The sequence below is a fragment of the Haliaeetus albicilla genome, chromosome 2 (genome assembly GCF_947461875.1).
Source record: "Haliaeetus albicilla chromosome 2, bHalAlb1.1, whole genome shotgun sequence".
In the NCBI taxonomy this organism is placed as follows: Eukaryota; Metazoa; Chordata; class Aves; order Accipitriformes; family Accipitridae; genus Haliaeetus; species Haliaeetus albicilla.
This window is the reverse complement of record NC_091484.1, coordinates 70,603,362-70,621,932: the sequence shown is the minus strand read 5'-3', so window position 1 is coordinate 70,621,932 and position 18,571 is coordinate 70,603,362. Positions and strand designations below refer to the sequence as shown.

The following is an 18,571-nucleotide window of genomic DNA, read 5'->3' as shown; positions in this document are numbered from 1 at the left end:
AGAGCCAAAGGGGACAGGGAGATGCTGATTTCCCTCTCAATTTCCTCCAGTTTAAGATGTTTTAAGACCATCTTCCTCATTTTCCTTAAGTGCCTAACCTGACACATCTTTTGAAGGGATTGAGAGGAAATCAGGATTTTGGTCCCTCCTGTATGAACTCCAAGAGTAGAAGCCTGGCTGGAAATCCTTCAAGCTGAGAAGTTCACCTACAGAGTTTGGCTCTTTGGCATTCGTCCCCTTCTGCATCTTCACACAGTGCCTGCCAAAGCATCACGCAGATGGGCAGAGGGTCACCCTAGCCAAAGTGTAACTGCCCCACCTCTGCTCCCCTGTCCCCTACTGCCCTGGTTGTCCGTGCATTCTCCTAGGGCAGATGTGGGTCCACAGCTTCTGAAGCTTAGAAAGATGCTGACCTCAGGTCTCTCTTCTTTTGTACATACAGTTTTGTCATTAGATGGCTTACCAAGAACAGGGATCAGCTACAATTCTGAAATCTGCTCTATTTTAAAGGATACTCAATGGTGTGCTCTGAAGAACACTGTGGCCTTTCGCTGTGCAGCTTGACAACCATTTCCTATTGCCTGGCCCTAGGAATCTCCTGGCCCAGCCTGTGCCAATTTGGGAATTCCTTCTGGAGGCATTTAAATCTGCCCAACTATTCACAGGGGTCTTGGCGCCTAACTTGTGGGCCACGCACCTAAAGCATTGCTGCTGCAATAGCTAACTTGTACACATCTAGAACATATACTTGTTTAGTTCCCAGGACTGGATTTGGAGGATTGGGCCCAATTCTTAACACTCCTCCTACAACTCTTGTAATTTAAGGGCTTAAGTCTAACTGTAATTAGGTTCATGTCAATGTAAACATCATGCACCTCCTCATTTACCTAACTCAACTTTATAACTCAGCACCATCTTTTAAAAAATTCAGAAAAGCAACTAATGGTGAATGATTTCATTTGGTTTCCTTTGATAAAAGATAGGAGAAGATATTTAAAAATAACATCAGCTCTATAAGAATAATTGATTTGCAATATATTCTTCATATTGTTGAATATATGTTCTTCAGCTGTAACAGAAATGGAATGATATCATTCAGTCACAACTTGGAAAAGGTATCTGAAAGATATTTTTGCTAATTACCATGGGTTGTGCATTGTATGGCTTTTGCTTCCTCCACAACCCCCCCCACTGTACAGGAATTTACATGGATGAGCTTTGGAAAAAATAGAAAGTTTTATTTTAAAATAAAAACCCCCAAACCTCCTTACAATGGAGCAAAGCAATACATACATACGTTGTAAAGTCTGATAACAGTGACAGTAATTATACCTTAAGTCTGTTGCAGGTTTTGCATTTGCAGTGGCAGTTCATCTGGAAAGCATCAGTAAAGGTACACTCTTTGTAAACCCTGGTGTAAAGCACTGGTGTAACATGGTAGCTCATTTTAGCATTTAGTCTCACACACGCACATGCAGTTAGGAGAGATTTTCCTGTTCCACCACAGATGTCCACAGCAGCAGAGTTGTGTGAGTACTGCACATGCTTTACAGCCTTACTTGTGGCCTCATTGGATAACCAGGAATTAATATGTCCCAGTAGCATCTTGGTTCAACATAAGAGGAATTCTCTCTTTCAGAAATTAAGCTATGAGAAAAAATTCAGACACCAGCATCCATGGATGAGGTTAACCCCAGTCCTGAGCTGGCCTCCGAGGTGTGCTGCAAGGATGAACCCGGAGATCCTCCCAGTGGAGCTGGCAGGCTCGAGTGCCGCGTGGGCTTCCCCATGGCTGCAAACATGTACGTCCCCCCCTTCAGTGAGGGATGGTCTTTATTTGAAAATACTCTAGCCTCAGGACTAAATGGGAAAAGGTTCATGACAAGACCTTAATAACAATCTTTAATAGCCAGATGGGCTTCTGAGCTTACCTTTGAAAGAGTTAATTCCTCCATTTCTGTGATGCAGGTTGCAGGCATTCACTAGCGAACTAATGCTTGCTTTTTTATCATCATTAATGGAATGACATGCCTAATAGTATGAACAACACCTGATTATAAAATCCTGATTTAGCAAAACACCAAAGCATATGCTTGCACTGGAAGGCTTAAAAATACTAGGCTGGAGAGCACTGACAATTAGAAAAGAGAATACAAAATGTGTCAAAAAGGCAATATTTTCTATCTTTTCTCCCCACCAATACATATCTGTCTGCTTAACAGTGCTACTGGTTTCAGAAAATAAAGAGAGGGATAAAAGAGGAAGCCTTTAAAGAATAAAGAACTGCCTTTTCACCTTTTGACTGTATTTTACTCTGCAGGGAATAAGAATAGTCCTAGTGGGCCACTGTGCTTAACGGGAAGCTTGTTTTGAAGTGTTTTGTCAGTAGAAGTCCCCGATACGTCAGTTTTTACTGATTAGTGTCCCCCAGTCCATGGGCTGTGATCAGCATGTCACCCACAAGCACTTCTGATGTCCTCAGCCATAGGTAATTAAAAGGAAAAGGAGAGCAAAGTATGATCTTGCCCAAATCACCTGTCTTGTTGAGAGGCCGGGGGGTAGAGGCAAGGCGAAGCAGAGGCAGAGATAGGTTTGCTATCCCCTTTTTTCCATTTCTGAATGCCTCTGATACTATGGTGATGGGAACTACCTCAGTACCTAGAGAGGCTGATCAACAAAACTTAGTGCTGCAAAGACGGGCAGCTGTTTTGGAAGAAAATTCTCTTGGAACAAGAAAATTCACAGGAAAAAGGATGAAATCAATGGCATAGGATAAAGCCAGCATGACTTGTTGTCTCTCTACATGAGCAAACCTCTCTTCCTCCCCCGCATCCACCACTACATGTTCTGCATCTATTCCCTTATTGTGCCTAAACCAAAGGAGTTTAAATATATATAGTCCACTATTAAATCTCATTTTGTGATGAGGGCTTTTTTTCTATTCAAACTTACGCTAGATTGCTGTTATATTATGTAAATTCAGCTCACTTCCACTGATGTGTGCGATGGTAGTCTGTAGAAAGTTCTCCAGTGACAGAGATGGACAAAGAAAGAGATTTTCAAGGCACAAAGGGAGGTCTGAACGCAACCTGCATTCACAGGTGAGAGGAGCTCAGTGTTTCACTGCAGTGGGAGCTTTCAACTCTCTTTGGAATTATTTCGTTGAAATCTGACACAAATCCAACATCTTCTTCGCCATGCTGAGGCTTTCTCTTTAATCTGAGAGTACAACAGTATGACATAACATTCTATAGTACCCAGTAACACTTTTATTTATGCTTTTGAGCCATTTCAGGTGACAAAAAATACAGCATATGCTACATGACTCTGGGAGAGAGGGATACTGCATCTAAGGACATTAGGGTCAAATCATGCTCTTACTGAGATGGCTGCAAAATATCCACACACTGCTAAGGTATTTTAAACATTGCTTATCTGGAAAGCCCACAAACTAAATTTGATGCAGTGGTTTAGAGTAAAAGCTGGAAGAACCCGATCCACTGATTCCAAGGATATCCCATTATGGGAAGTGTTTTGCTCAGGCTACTAAACTATGAAGTGCAGTAATAGATGGAGATGTCAATTTATTGCCATACAACAAATAATCTAGAGGAAGGCTTAAAAATACTAGGCTGGAGAGCACTGACAATTAGAAAAGAGAATACAAAATGTGTCAAAAAGGCAATATTTTCTATCTTTTCTCCCCACCAATACATATCTGTCTGCTTAACAGTGCTACTGGTTTCAGAAAATAAAGAGAGGGATAAAAGAGGAAGCCTTTAAAGAATAAAGAACTGCCTTTTCACCTTTTGACTGTATTTTACTCTGCAGGGAATAAATTTGGTTTGTGTTTGTGACAGGTTCCTTTTTCACAATGGATTTCATTGCTTGTTTTAAATGAACATACGAATGGAACTTAGTGTGAGACTGAGCTAATGTTGTACCAGCAGCATTGTGAAAAATGACAGTGCAATGTGGTTTTTTTTTTTTAAACAGAACATGCAGTTGCAGTAATTCACTGAGCCAGATACTACTAGCTTTCCCCCTGCCCTTAGCAGCTCAGTGAGCTAGCTGAGTAAATACCTCTGAAAGCACTTCCACACCAGTGCAAGCCAGATTTTTAACTTCAGTAATTAACTATCATCTTCCTAAAGGCTTAAAGCATTCACAGTGAGTGCACAACAACCCACATCAGGAACATTAACTGGATAAACTAAAAGAAAACAAGAGAAGATGCAAGCTGCATGATATTTTGCCCCCAAGGAGAGAAGTGGTTTCTGAAGTTTAGGGTCATATCCTTTGCAACCCTTTCTCTCCCTGCAGGCACCAATGCAGGATGCATGCTGGCACTTAACAGCTGGTGCTCCTGATTAGCAGATCTCAAGGGGTTAAAGTGTTTGCCCTTAGATAGTCACGTAAGTGGAGTATCCAGCATCATAAAAACATGGGTAAAAGTTGAATTCCCTTTTCCTCCTGCAATAAATAACGAGCTAGCCAAATTCTGCTGCAATAGGCTCCATGAGGTGACCAGCAGCAGCTCACAATATTTAAAAACATCATGAATTACCTAATGTTAGTTTTATGACTATAATAATGAAGTCTTCCCCCTCTTCTCTTCCCCCTAAACATGGCAGGGGACCCATTTTGATAAGCACAAGAAACATGAGAAACACTCTGTGGAGGATAATCCCTTCCACATTGTAGCAGCGTTGCTGTCACCGTGATGGTACAGGAATATGACAAAGTTTGTCGAGAGGGGTAACATCTTTTAATCTATTAGCTGGGAAGAAAAAATGAAGGCGTATCATTAAAAAGTGGCTTTCAAGTTCAGCAAACCACAGAGCTTGTGCACCTGAAAATGTGCTGGTTTTTTTTTTTTCAGTTATAAGAACAATCAGCATTTGTTACATAAATGTATGGAGATTTTGGCTTAATTAAGGTAAGCTTTGAGTATTTTTATGTAATAGGCTTGAACATGCATTGAAAGTGAAGTCAAAAGTCCTATTTTATTCATTACTAATGAAAAGTGCTGCGTAGATTGTGAGACTGATAGAATTTTATATTAAAGCACTATATTAAAAGGAATATTTTAGAGTCTAGATGCTCTGAATTTTCTGTATATTTATAAAAATAAAATAATCCTTAAATACTTCATCAAAGCAGTTATTTGTGTGTGTGTGTGGGTGTTCTCCTTAAATAACCCAAACTGAAGAGTTTTCTTTGTGAATGTTTCACAAATACATATCACTCATAAATATTAAATTAAAAAGGATTTTTCTAGTGGGGAACAACTTTCAGATCTACCAGCATATACCCTCAAAAAGATACGATTATAACTCTGCAGAACGGCTATAAATTTGTTACTGAGTCCTAAAGGATGGCTTGGTCGTTAGTTTGCTATGTTTAGATACATTTGAATTTTCTTCCAGACTGTGACTCTGACTTCCTGCACCACTTTGGTTAAATCATTAAATTCACCCTATGTTTCCCACCATCATTTATAAAATGAACCATCTTTTTCCTACTTAATAAGTTGTTATGAAGGCAAATCCATTAATGATTACAAGGTACTTGGACACTAGAGAGGTGAGGACCTAGATAGATACTCTAATTTTTTTTTTCCAACACCCTTTGCATCTTTCTCAGCCCTTTTTCTGTTCCCCTTGATCATAAAGTGATCACAAAGCTGAATATATGATGTAGGAGTCATGCTGAGCAGTTGTAAATGTGGGATTATTAGCATTGTTACCACTTCTCCTTAAGAAGATGATGATGATCTGTATGGGAATAAGCATTTATCCCAACAGAAAAAACCCAGGGTACTAAGGGGACTACAGAAATGACCTGTCAAGTGCCTTTCTTTTTGCAGCAGTAAGCATTCAGTTTCATTCTAGTCAGGTATTACCTGCTTAATGCATCTTTTTATATTTATTATATTGTATAGGTTTTGAAATAGGCCTTGAAGGGCAAAGGGATTTGTGAGGTCAGATTAAAAACTGGCTTGTTAAAATCTTGAACGAAGAGTCCCTAATGCAATTCTTTCCACTGTTGTTGCTACAAGCTGAAAAAGATCCAATTAATATTTGCAAGATGCTGCAGATCGGCAGCCTTTTAGCCTCAGAGTCACGCACGATGCAGTATTTGCAGGCAGTTGGGAGTGCCGTGGAAGAACACTTGTAATATTATGAAATAGCAAAAATATATGTGAGAAAGAAAATAAGGGCAAAAATACAGTGTCAGCAAGGACAACGAGCTGTCTCATCACAGCGTGTCTGTGTTTAGGAAGAATACAAGTGTTTTTCATGTTTGGGTGATGACTGCATGACTCATGCCTAGAAGTGATGCTTCATGGTCAAAGTAAACTTGTGCACAGCAGCTTTATGCTGCCTTTCTTCCCTCCCCGTGTGAGGATTCTGACAAATAAGCTTTCTTGGGTTTAGTACAACATTTTCTGGCCCTTTTCTGTGTTCAGCTTTGCCTTAGCAAGGAGGTAGAAAGTGAACTGTGGAGACCCAAAGACAGAAACCTCCTAAAGAAGGACAGACAGTAACTAGATCCAGGTCTGCCAGGAGCCTAATACATGAAAAGGGCCCACCTATAGTATTGGCTGTGATAGCGTATAGGAACAAAAGTGGGGTCTCTGGGGAGTTAGAGGGGTATATCAGTCCCCAAGGACTATTACACTGTCACAGCTATACTGTTTCCAATACCCAAGCTAGTTGGACGTAGCACAGATACGCTATAGATTTGCAATGCCCACAACGTTCTAGATGCCTCCAGCTTCCCGCTGACAACTTCTAAAGGACAGCTCGTGTAGCTGTTTGCCCCATTGAGTACTTAATGTTGCAGCGAAACATTTAATCACACCATATGAGGGGCAAACTCAATCTGATTAAAGAAGAAAGGGTCATAACTAGGGGGAGTGTAACACCACTTCTTCACTGACCATTAGTTTTAATGGCATACCGGTAATATTTACTAACTAGCTTAGTCTCAAAGGCCCAGCCTCATCTCCTCTACTCCAGCCATCCTTGAAGTGCGAATCGGAGTTAGTCATCTCCTCTCCCAACAGCTAAGAGAGAGAGGGGAAGCTCTGATGGGCAATTCATTTGCGTGAGAATTATCCTCCAGAGGTGCGTACCATTCTCCATTGATGACTGAGGAGACCTAGACAACTAGGTTAGGCAAGATGCTTAATGCTAGATGCTTTATATGGCTAAAGTTAGCTGGAATGAACCTGGATTGAAAAGAGTTGAGTTTCTGCTCTGCAGTTTCGGGCTCACAAATGCTAGAATCTGCCAAATCTAACAGTGTTTGAGATCTGTGCTTTGTGTCTATTGCCTTCCCCTCTGCCCTCACCTCCCCAGTTTGGCAATTTTGATGGAAATGACAAAGTAAAAAGCTACATGAACCACAATGAAAAGATAAACTGCTTGCAGTATGGTGTAGGGGAGGCCATGGAAGTGAAAAGTGTGTTGTAAGAGTAACTGCTGTTTGTATAGTACTCTGCTGCAAAGAAACAAGAGCATTTTCTTCCTTCAACTTGCATTGTCTGAGTGCCCACTAAATAAAAACAATTGTAAATATTAGAGTTTAAAAAGGGAGCTGAACAACAGCTACAAACTACAAAAATAAAAGCAATTTTCATTTGTAGTTATCCAGATGTCTGCTGCTGTAGCTGCTGGAATTCTGCTATTGGCCAGGAGGACCATTTGATGCTTTTCATGGAAAGAGAAAGCATCAGCAAAAACCTAGTGAGGGACACACTTTTAAAGATAACAAAAAAGATAAGTGTATTCAGGCTGGCATCTTCATTAAAAGCTTATTCTCTCTCTGAGATGAACAAAATCTGTGTGCATGAGTGTATGTAGTTAGGGATGGACCCAACGTACACCTGAATCAGTAAACTGTCTGTAATTTCAGACAAAATACGTAAGTGCTTCTATAGACCTAACAATGACCCAAATTAAAATCTCACTTCCTTTATTAAAAAAAATCAAACCAAACCAACCACAACAAAAGAACCCAACAGGCAAAGCAAGCATACAAATGGAGAAGAGAGTACTTAAAGTAATAAAAGTGATGTAATGAAAATTATTGTGACAGTCATATACACACAGAGTATACATTACATAATATGTTATTGTTTACACATTTTATATTAATACTTGAAGAAAACAGCATGTTATAAATGCATAAATGTAAGTGATATGGCTTTGTCAGTACACAATCCAAAGGAAGGTGATACTGAAGACGGAACACCTAGGAACAGCCTAATATTTTATAACTGCTACAGGAAAATAATGCTTCTAAGCTTACACTGATTTTAACAGTCTTGCAGGGATAGAAATCCACTACTGACATGTCAGCTTTTAAGCTAATATCCTTTGTCAATGAGAAAAAACATGCAGAAACTACTCACTGTAACTGAATGCAAATGGATGCTAATTTGAGGACCAATCCTTCCTCACTTCCATTGTGCATGAGAATATGTCACATCACATTCTATACCATACAGGAATTGTTTCTCTTTCACACCTAGATTTCCTCCAGCCTCTCCAGAAGTTACAAGTAAAAGGAATATGCCTAAATTACTACATGCAAGAAATAGAAGTTAATGAGTTATATTCCATACGGGGTAAGATATCCCATAATCACCTATGGTCACTCTAGAAAATACCAGTGCACACATCTAAATTCAACTTACACAGACACGTGTGCACGCACACATGCACACACACAAAGTGTACATATAGCAAGAATTGTGGGTGTGCTGTTACTGCCTGCTTCGAGGTGTTCCCCAGTATCAGCCTCCATACAGTTCTACACAATTTTCTTCTTTTAGTACCTCTTCCAGAAACCACTCTCGAATTACCTGAGAGGCAGTTCATCTCCACATGCTGAATCAAACACAAACAAAGGTAAGGTGCTGATTGCAAAAATGACATTTCTGAAAACATGCCTCAGCTGGCTCTAAAAAATCTTGGGAGTTCCCTTCAGAAAATGTGAATTTTCTTTACAGGGGACACAGAAGTAGCTCGCCCACATGAAATCTATTAAATTGTAGTAACTACATTTGACATTACTTTCACTTTACGTTGCACGTAGGTGGCAATGCTTTCACAAGACAGTACATGGAGTGACCTGGATAAAAGATGCAACTATTATGGATTCATTCTTCAATGAAGTTTATCCTTAGAAGTGACTAAACTGATCCAGCTATAGAAGTTGTGGAATAATTACATTTTAGTTAGGCAATATACATTGTATGTACCCTTTACAGCCAGAAGACTACCATCTGGTCAATTAAACATTTCTCTTCAAATCCTTCTATGGACTGCTGCATGAGATTAGCTACAAAAAAAGTAGTTCTTCACTCTGTATATAAACCTCTTTTTCCAAACATTTGCCCAGCTGCTTCTCAAACTGATACCACAGTACTTCTATGACCAGCTTTTTCACTTTTCCATATTCTAACCTACCTATTGTGTGAAAAAATGCCGCCCAAATTCCTTATCTGCTTGTCTCCTCCTTAGTTTCAGTCAATGACCTCTTGTTTTCAAATTAGTCACTATCTCAAGCTGCTTACTGACATCAATACATTCCTTTCAGGGTCTTCTAACGCTCTATGGGGACCCCCCTTCGTGCTCCCTTTCCCAAGGAATAGCCCATGTCTGATCAGTCTTTCTTCACAACTCATTTGCCCCAAACCCTGAATAATTAGGATTGCTTTCTACCACACTTTCCTAGTCCCGATTCTTTTCCAATAAAATCCTCAGAATAGCAAATAACTCAAGAAATATGGCTCTTTTAGAGTAACACCTGACCACTAAACTATATAAAAAAGAAAAAAGCCAAAGAAATTACATCAATAACTTGTTTGCTTTTTGTTTGAAATCTCTATATGCCATAAAGGAAACCATTAAAAATGCAGTCCATACAACATACACTAGGAAACATCCACCAATACCACCCTCCCTGTGGTCACTAATTCATTTCACAACAGAAGCTTGTAGAACATGCTACATTTTTATGTTCATTTTATGAACTGTTGATCAAGGACTTTATAGTGTCAATAATGTGTCAAAAGCTTTCAAGCTTCAAACATCAAAATGTGTTTTGCAAAGGAAATAAGCACTATTTTAAATAGCGAGAGTTCGCTAAGCATCACAGGCTGGACTGTAAAAAACTGTCCTATACATTCCCTATACACTTTTGCATGTAGCTGGGGGCCCAGCTCTCATTGTGATTAATTATCTGCTGGGAAAGGCTGCAAGAATGAGCACTATTTGCCTAATTGTGTTTCCAGGGTAACTCATTACATAAAAGTTACAATACATAAATGTAGCTCATTTGAAAAAACAGCCTTACAACATATGATATGTTTACATGGACACTACGAACTTCCTTCAGAAATTGAAATAGCAACATTTCAGATTTACATGGTTAGCATTATTGCTGCTGAGAACTGAAGCAGTCTTGTGGATAGCACAATAGCTCACAAAGCAAAACATAATTTTTTGGCTTTACTGGCCTGAATTTTTTTCCTTTTTCCTAGAGATAATAATCTATCTCACCCAAATCTCAAAGACCGGCAATGTGATCGATTCAAACTTAGAACATGAAAACAATTAAATTTTTAAGTCCTGAATTTTTCTGCTGTAAATTTTTCTCCAATATATCACCTATTTTTATTCCTACTTCTTGCCCTCTTACCATTAAATACCATTTAAAACCCCCCTCTCTTCTACACTATATATTCTCTCAACTACTGTATGACATGTAGTATGTTAAGTTTTATTTTCATGGGAGAAGCTGGATCCTGGGCTGAAGAAATATTATCTCAGTCACCAAAAGCATGTCAGAAATAAGTCTGCTCTAGACTTGTATCAGCACAACCGAACAATAGAATTTTCTCAGACTTTGCATAAGCAAAAATAAGCAGATTGAATCCATTTTAACATGAATATGGGCAAGCATTTTCTTTCATAAAATCCTTTCAGAGAGGAGCTAACCCCACAACTTCATTATGATTGTTAAATCCACACAGCAGATAAGCAAAACCTCAGCAAGGGTTCAGATTAGCCAAAATCATTTGATCATGATGAGTCAGAAGGCGAATTAAGGAATCTTTTGTTTTGCCTTAAAATGTCACGGTATAAACTGCATCTGCTCAGGAGCTGACTCACAAGACCCTCAGACAATAGGGTAGCGGGGGCAAGGAAAGGACTTGGGGAGATAACCTCCGCAGCCAGCCCAGGCCAGAGAGTGTGTGCTCATCAATTATAATCCAAGCTTTTGAATGCGAGAGAATAAACCGTTGGTTCGGCTTTGCTAAATCGAATCTTTTTGCTGGGTTTTAGAATTCAGAAATCAATACTTTAAAAGGATTTTAAAATTCATATTCGCCTTCCCTTTGACTCATCTCGTTCCAGCTCGTTCAAACACAAGAAAATGGATGGTCAGCAAACCCTAAGCAGTTGCTGGCTGGATTAATATCTAAAAATCAAACTATTATCTACACTATCCAAGCCTCTCAGTTCAGAAAAATGAAAGTGGGAAGACTCATAATCTCTTTTTTTTTTCTTTTTCATGCCAGAAACACTCAATAAAAATGTCTTGCAATATATCAGACTTTTAGTCACTACAATAAGCCTGCAGGAAAGACAAGAAATGAGAAAATTCTCAACTTTTCTCTAGATCACACAAAAAGAAAAAACCTGATCAGCTCGGAGTTACTGTCAGTTTGGGGTGAGGAAGGAATATCAAGTAGACTAAATCTAAATCAGTTTATCTTCCCTAGTAACAAAGGATAAAACTCATAAATACATCAAGAACAGTGAAATCCTCAGCAGAAATCAGCCTCAGAAAAACAGTCTCTGTCAAAAATCCAGCAAGCATTGTTACGTACAAAAACAATCCATTATCATTTTCTGTATTTATTTAAATCATGGAAGCATGCATGGAGTTGAAATGAATCACTTCTCAACTTCTCACTAAAGCTTGTCCTAAACTGTCAATGAAATGAGAGGTGACTTGGTAACTGTCTTAAAATTGTAACACCCATGTAAAAACAGTATCACAGTTAAATAGTTATCATAGTTAAATCACGTTGAATAGTATTTAAACGTGTTACTGTAAGACCAGATTCAACACTCTTTCATTTTTGTCATTACTTTGATGGGTATAGGAACAGGGTCTTGTAACTACTCTGCATATGAATCTAGCAAGAAAAATAATTATCGTAATAAACTACATGATAAATAGCAGCACTAAGTTACTGGAGCAACTAAACAAAAGGATCCACTTGCATTTAAAACTTTCCGCTGACACGACACAGGAATGATAGCACTGAATAGGCACCGTTGTTCTCTGACTGTTCCAGTATCTAATAAGATTATTTAATGTGGCTGTTTGGAGTGAATGCACAGATGGAGTCATTCCATTTGCTGCTCGGAGGATAGTGAAATTCATTAAAAACCCGACCCAACAGGAAATCCTTCCTGATGCTGTGCAGAGCCGGCGGGAGTCCCGCGGGCCAGGGCTGCCCGGCTCTCAAAGGCAGCCGGGGGCCAGGAAGGTGTTTGCTGCGCGGGGGCTCCCGTCCGCTCTGGGCGAGCTCGGCGTGCCCTCCCGCCAGCCCAAACCACCCCTCAAGTACACACTTCTACCCTCGGGACTAACTTTTACCGTCCTGCAGGCGCACTAAGATAGCGTGCTTTGCCTTTTTTTAAATTTCACTCCTGCTTTCTCGAAGCGGTCGGGGCTGTCAGACTGATGGGGCGGGTGTCAAGCACAAAATCCTCCCCAGTTTGGTTTCTTTTCCCCCCGCTTTAGGCTTTAGGAACAGGTCCCTTGCTGGCGGTTTTCAGCATCTAAAATAATATGAGGGATGGCAACAGGCAAGATAGTAGAAGATATGAATTTATAACGTGTTTAATAGACTAAGTATTAGCACTAATTCAATGAGCAGTAGGAGAAGAAATTGTAAATGACACAGGCATTTACAGTTAACTGTCTAAGAGAATGCAGGGAAGTAAATCATTACATGAAAAAGGAGCTCCTTTTCTCAACTCACCCTATTAAAAACCCCACTAAAGAGCCAAGGCATTTATTGATTGCTTTCTACTTTCCCACTGCCGAAACTAAGTACTCCTCTATTTACTTTGATTTAAAAATGCATTATTGTCTACTTTCTAATAAACCAGACAGTGGAACAAGAAACTCAAATTATTCTAAGTTTATTCTTAAAAGTCCGTTTTCTTTTTTTTTTTTTTTTGAAAGACTGAAGGCCTTAATCCTTAAAAGCCTTTTTGAAAGAAATGTTACTAGATGCTGGCCTTGCAGCTGGGCCCAGATTGAAAGTGCACTTACATTTTTATGTTTAGTGCTGAAGGACTCTGAAGTTAGCCCTCGCACTCCACATAAAAGCTTTGGAAAGGGCATTCTTTGCCACTCGTGCAATTCATTCTCTAAGAAAAGGAAATGGAAAGAAAGATTTCATGTCCAGGGCTTCAGGCCTTTGATCATTTGATGAACATTGGATCCTCAACCTGGGCCTCCAGCTTCTCAGGCCAGACAAAGAGGGCCCCGGCCGCACAGGCTGGGCCTCGGTTCCCGCCCGAACAAAACCTTTGGCGGCCGCACAGTGTGACAGCCTGGGAAAGGCCCACCTCAGCAGGGCTGAGATGCCCGCTCTGCCCTTTGATCTTTCATTTAAACCCCAGCCAAAGCACCAGGTCAGGGGATTTCGCGTCGCACACCCCCACGGGCAGAGGGGAGCAGGTCAAGAACAAAATGGGGGTGACCGATCTCCAAAAAGCCCTGTGACGCCTTTCTCTGGCCAGTTTCACATGACTTGTCTGGTATTGTGAAGCGCTAAGCCCACACTTAAAATGGAATTTGACATTACATGGTACAATGGAGTCAATAAATGGCATTCTTCAGTGCTTTTACAACAAAGTCAACCCTCCCTTAAGTGGCTGAAAGCCCCAAGCTAGAAAATACTTCTCATTTACTTCTTTATGCAAGTAAATTGCATATACTTTAAATCTAGTTTTCATTACGGCTTCTCATTGCTGATGGCTGAAATGAGCCGAACAAATACCTAACAAAGGTCTACGTTAATTTTACGACATACCATCGCTCCGATTTTTAAAGACTAGGCTGTCACGTGGCACGTAACAAGCATTGCAGATATCTCCATATTTCTTCACAGAGTGAAAACCTATTTTCCAACGAGCATGAAAAACTAATCCCATCCCACTGAAAAATTTATTTGCAGTACAGTGCTAAGGAGAAGGCAAACACACAACTTCTAACATCAGCAGCAAGTTCCACACGATGGTCACGGGCAGAAAATTCAGTCCACGTTTGACGAGACACGTTAACAGAATCTGGAGAGAAAAAAACAGCTAAACCCTTCTTTCTAAAGGGATAGGATGCCACTATGTCCCACAGGACTGGGATATGCAGGATGCGATAGCAGATGACTGCAAAGCATGGAGTGTATTTTTAGACTACGTTTAAAAATATGTCTATGTTAGAAGATTTTAAACAACAACTGTAAAGCGATTAGAACTCAAAGAACTAAATATCGTTTCTCTATATAAATCAATATACATTTTTACAATTAATATTTTTTCTTTAAATACACATATGTGCATAATGCCAGATCAAGGTGGCTTAACTCGGGTTCAGAACTGAGAAAGGCAAATGACTATTTTTTGTTTATTTTCAACCTCACAAGAGTTCTCTTCCTCTTAAAATGCAGTTCTATGACACTGTGATAGAAACATGGCCAAAGGCATGAGGAAGAGGTACAGTATATAAATAAAGTTGACTATTATGTCTTTTTAACATATGGTCAGGTTTACATGCCCACTTTTACCCTCCTTCCTTTTGAAGACAGTATCAGTATTAAAAATTTGGTTTAGTTCTAACATACAAAGGTTATTTCAGGGTATCTCAAGTACTTCCCACCATGAACCATTTACCAATAAATAAAAAGTAAAGGAATGGTCCCAATCTCTAGAGAATCTATAGACTTCATTTTAAACAAACAACGGTACATATTTATGTTGACAGATGATTTCCCATTTAATAAAATTACATCTCATAGATAAGGAAACTAAGGAACACAGAAGTTAAATAAACTGTTCAATATTGAACAGATAGTGGCAGAACTGGGAACAGAGCATTAGCTGATTTATTTTCAGCCCTCTGTCCTGTTCACTACAGTCTTTTTCCTTCTAAGAGACAAATCTGTGCAGCACACGAGGCCCGGTCTGGTACCAACTCTTCTTGGTGCTTTGGTGGCAATGGGCAGCGACAAAAAGTAATCGCGTTTGACCATCGTGGCTGGGTAGTTGACAGAGGACTAGGCAACAGCCATGAAGCAGCCCAGGACCTAACTCATTTAACCACTAAAAAAGGATTGTACAGCCCTAAGGTATCTTCTAAAAACTGTAATAACTATTTTAAATGATAAATTTTAAAATTCAAATACTTCTCAACAGCACAAAAACACCTGCTCATTCACAAAGCATTTGCATTTGGGTTTGTTGTTTGAAAAACTGCTATGAAAATAAAACTTAAGAACGTTCAGGAAAGAGTACAATTTGCCTCTAATTTATTCTCCGATTTTCTGTGAATATTGCTCTCCGCGTTGTCATGGCAACATAAGCACATCTTTCAGTACCAAGGAAGTAACAAGCCTTTCGATTCTCACCTTTGGCCATTTTATTGAGAACCATGTCAATTAGAATGTAGGTTCCACTTCTTCCTGCACCATCACTGCCAACAGAAAGGAAAAAAGAAAAAATAAAGCCTATCAATGTGCATCTAGACTCAACATGAAGGTACCTGCCCTTAATGTTATACTGTTACGCATGGGGGAAGAGGAGAGAACGGGGAGCTAAAGTAGGGTACTGAGGGAGGAGAGAAAGCTTGCACTGAATTAGCACAAGCTGTTCATGGAAGATTAACTATTAGCCTGCATGGATAACAGGGCTTTGTTTTGATTTTTTTAAGCCAAGTCGTGTTTATGCAAGAAAAGCATTTTAAACAACAGTGGAAAAGTCACCAACCCTAAACCAGGATACCGTTTCTGTTCAAAAAGTATCCATATAATGAGCTTATAGTCACTTGTATGTAAGATCAAGAACCACAGAATAAGCTAGACCAGAACATTATCCAGAACGGTCTCAAAATGTCACAGATTGCATTTGAACACAGAGGTCAGAGGGAATGCATACAGAGACCTGCTTGAGAACCAAAATATTTGATTACTGAGGGACAGCAATCTTTCTTCACTATACATCACGAGTGGTATGCTTTTTCTTTTTACCTTTCCCTTTAATTCTTCCTTAGCTGCAATGACCAGAAAAAATATTATCATGTAATTCCTAAGAAACAGCTTTAACTTTTGTGTATCATCAGCCCTTCCTCAGAGATGTAAGACCAAGCCTTTGGAGGGGGAAAGCTCCCTAATCTGAATGCAGCTTGTGTCCTTTTCAGAGAGCAACGTGTAATTGCCAGCGTGATGCTCTTTTAGAGCTGCTGTTAGCAAACATAATTAAGACTTTAAGCAAAAGCTTTTTTTCTTTCCCTCCCCAAAATTTTTACAAAGGTGCATGTGTGACCAATTAGACTGGTATGTAGTTTTATTAATTAAGCCATTATTTTTATTGATAGCTCAATTTGTGTACAAGAATTAATGAAAGGAAAAATAATAGAACAGCGTGAAGCACGTTATTACATTCTGTTTACAGGCAGGCTATGAAACTTAATTTTTGTTAAGTCTCTGTAGACCGAGTTTTTTTTCTTTCAGTTACTAGATCACTGCTTAGAGAAAAGGAGGTAAGGGTAATAATTTTTTTTTTCTATGTCTATGAAGGGAACAAAGACACAATCTTATTAGTTAAGCTGAATAATGAGAGACAAGGCAGCAATCAGGCCCAATAAAAACCAAAACTACTGAGCCAACAGTAGACATTTCCATCCATCACAGTAAGGAAAGCACGAAACTTGAAGGCTCTTCATTCTGCATCAAATGTTTCTTTTCTCAGGCCTCCTGAAGGCAAGGCAAACAAGCCTCCTCCAGAGCATTCACCTCTGCAGAGGGCCTCCTCGCATCCAGTGGAAGGTGACTCTGCTGAGCCACACAGGAGAAACAGCTCCCCTTCCTCCTCACTCCCACTCGAAGTGGAGTCCTACATGTCAAACAACCTGCCTCTTAGCAGGGCTGGTTTTCTGTCTTCCTTATCTACATGAATATCTTCGATAAATAAATGCAACATTCTCCTTATAACTGAGAACCTCCAATGGCAAAACCAAACATTAACGTTATTATGGTATAGTTTTCCATTGACCTGCCCGATAGTTTTCGTGTGCATCTACCAGACTGTCAGGCCTAAAGATAATCTGTGCTTAAAAGATTACTCAATCTCTGGGTAGGTTTCCACTCCCTGACATTGCCCTCTTCTTACCATGATCACTAAAAGTAAGCAAAGAAGAAATAAAACATAACTGAGTGTTAATAAAATAAAGAAGACTATGCAAGGAAGGAATGCAAGGAACCACTATCATTTTGAAGGAGATTTATGAAACTGAAGTGCTACTTATATTGGAAAGGGTGGCCATACATCGTTAAGTCATGGCACAACATCTACGAAATCACAGGAAAGGACAACTTGATTATGAAGACAGAACCTAAGTATTAATTAGCATTAAAAAGCAATTGAATTATATTTAATACCTTCACCCTACCTCACTGTCTGTTTAGTGATTCATCTAAAGCTTTAATTTGCCCATTTTGTTTATATCTATATTAAATTCTTACACATACAAAGCTCTCTAAAGCTATTTCAGAAATGGTACTTGCCTGCAATGAACAACTACTGGACAAGAGCGACCCCTGTAGCACTTGTTTACTTTTCTGAAATAAAACAGACACAAAAAATTAATTAAGCATATTACATACTGTTTCCTTAGCCAACTGTCAAAAATAAGCAATAAGAAAAAGCACATATTGCAATCTTTAAAGAAACAGTCAGGTTGATAGTTTCCTAATATAACAAGCAGTTGTTACATACATAGTCTTTTTTAAAGTTTGCTTCTGCTCTGCTGCAGTAGAAATCCCAGAAAACATCCCATTATCGCTGTTGGCTAGGCAAAATAAATGATCTCTTTTCTCAAATGTCTCATATCTTAGCTCCAAAACTAAGATTATCTTAAGATGCTTTAATTTTAAAGCCAGCTTTGAGTTCATAAGCTTGCTCAAAGAAATATCGAGGGGCATCAAACTGAATCCAGAATTAAAAATGGCTGTTCTGGTATACTTTGTACAATGTGTGCTGATTTGTAAAACCAGTTCTCCCCAGAAAGGCGAATACCAAATCTCCTGAAAAGCTTCTCACAAAATTCTTAAATGCAATCTATTGTGGTAAAAATAACTAAAACCATCAGTAAGCTTTACTGCTTTGGTTCTAGTGCAGAAGTCTTACATATTTAATATTTACACATTATTGTCTGCTACAGCTTCCTGGTTAAACATTCTCAGTGGAAAGAG

At 39.2% G+C, this 18,571-nt stretch overlaps 1 protein-coding gene across 1 annotated transcript in view; it reads right to left on the bottom strand.

Annotated features, from left to right (window-relative positions):
- PTPRN2 (protein tyrosine phosphatase receptor type N2) overlaps nt 1-18,571 on the bottom strand; it is a 664,689-nt gene that overhangs the window by 10,960 nt on the left and 635,158 nt on the right. The window contains 2 exon segments of the mRNA XM_069799855.1: nt 15,731-15,795; nt 17,885-17,938. Coding sequence (XP_069655956.1) covers nt 15,731-15,795; nt 17,885-17,938 — 119 coding nt within the window.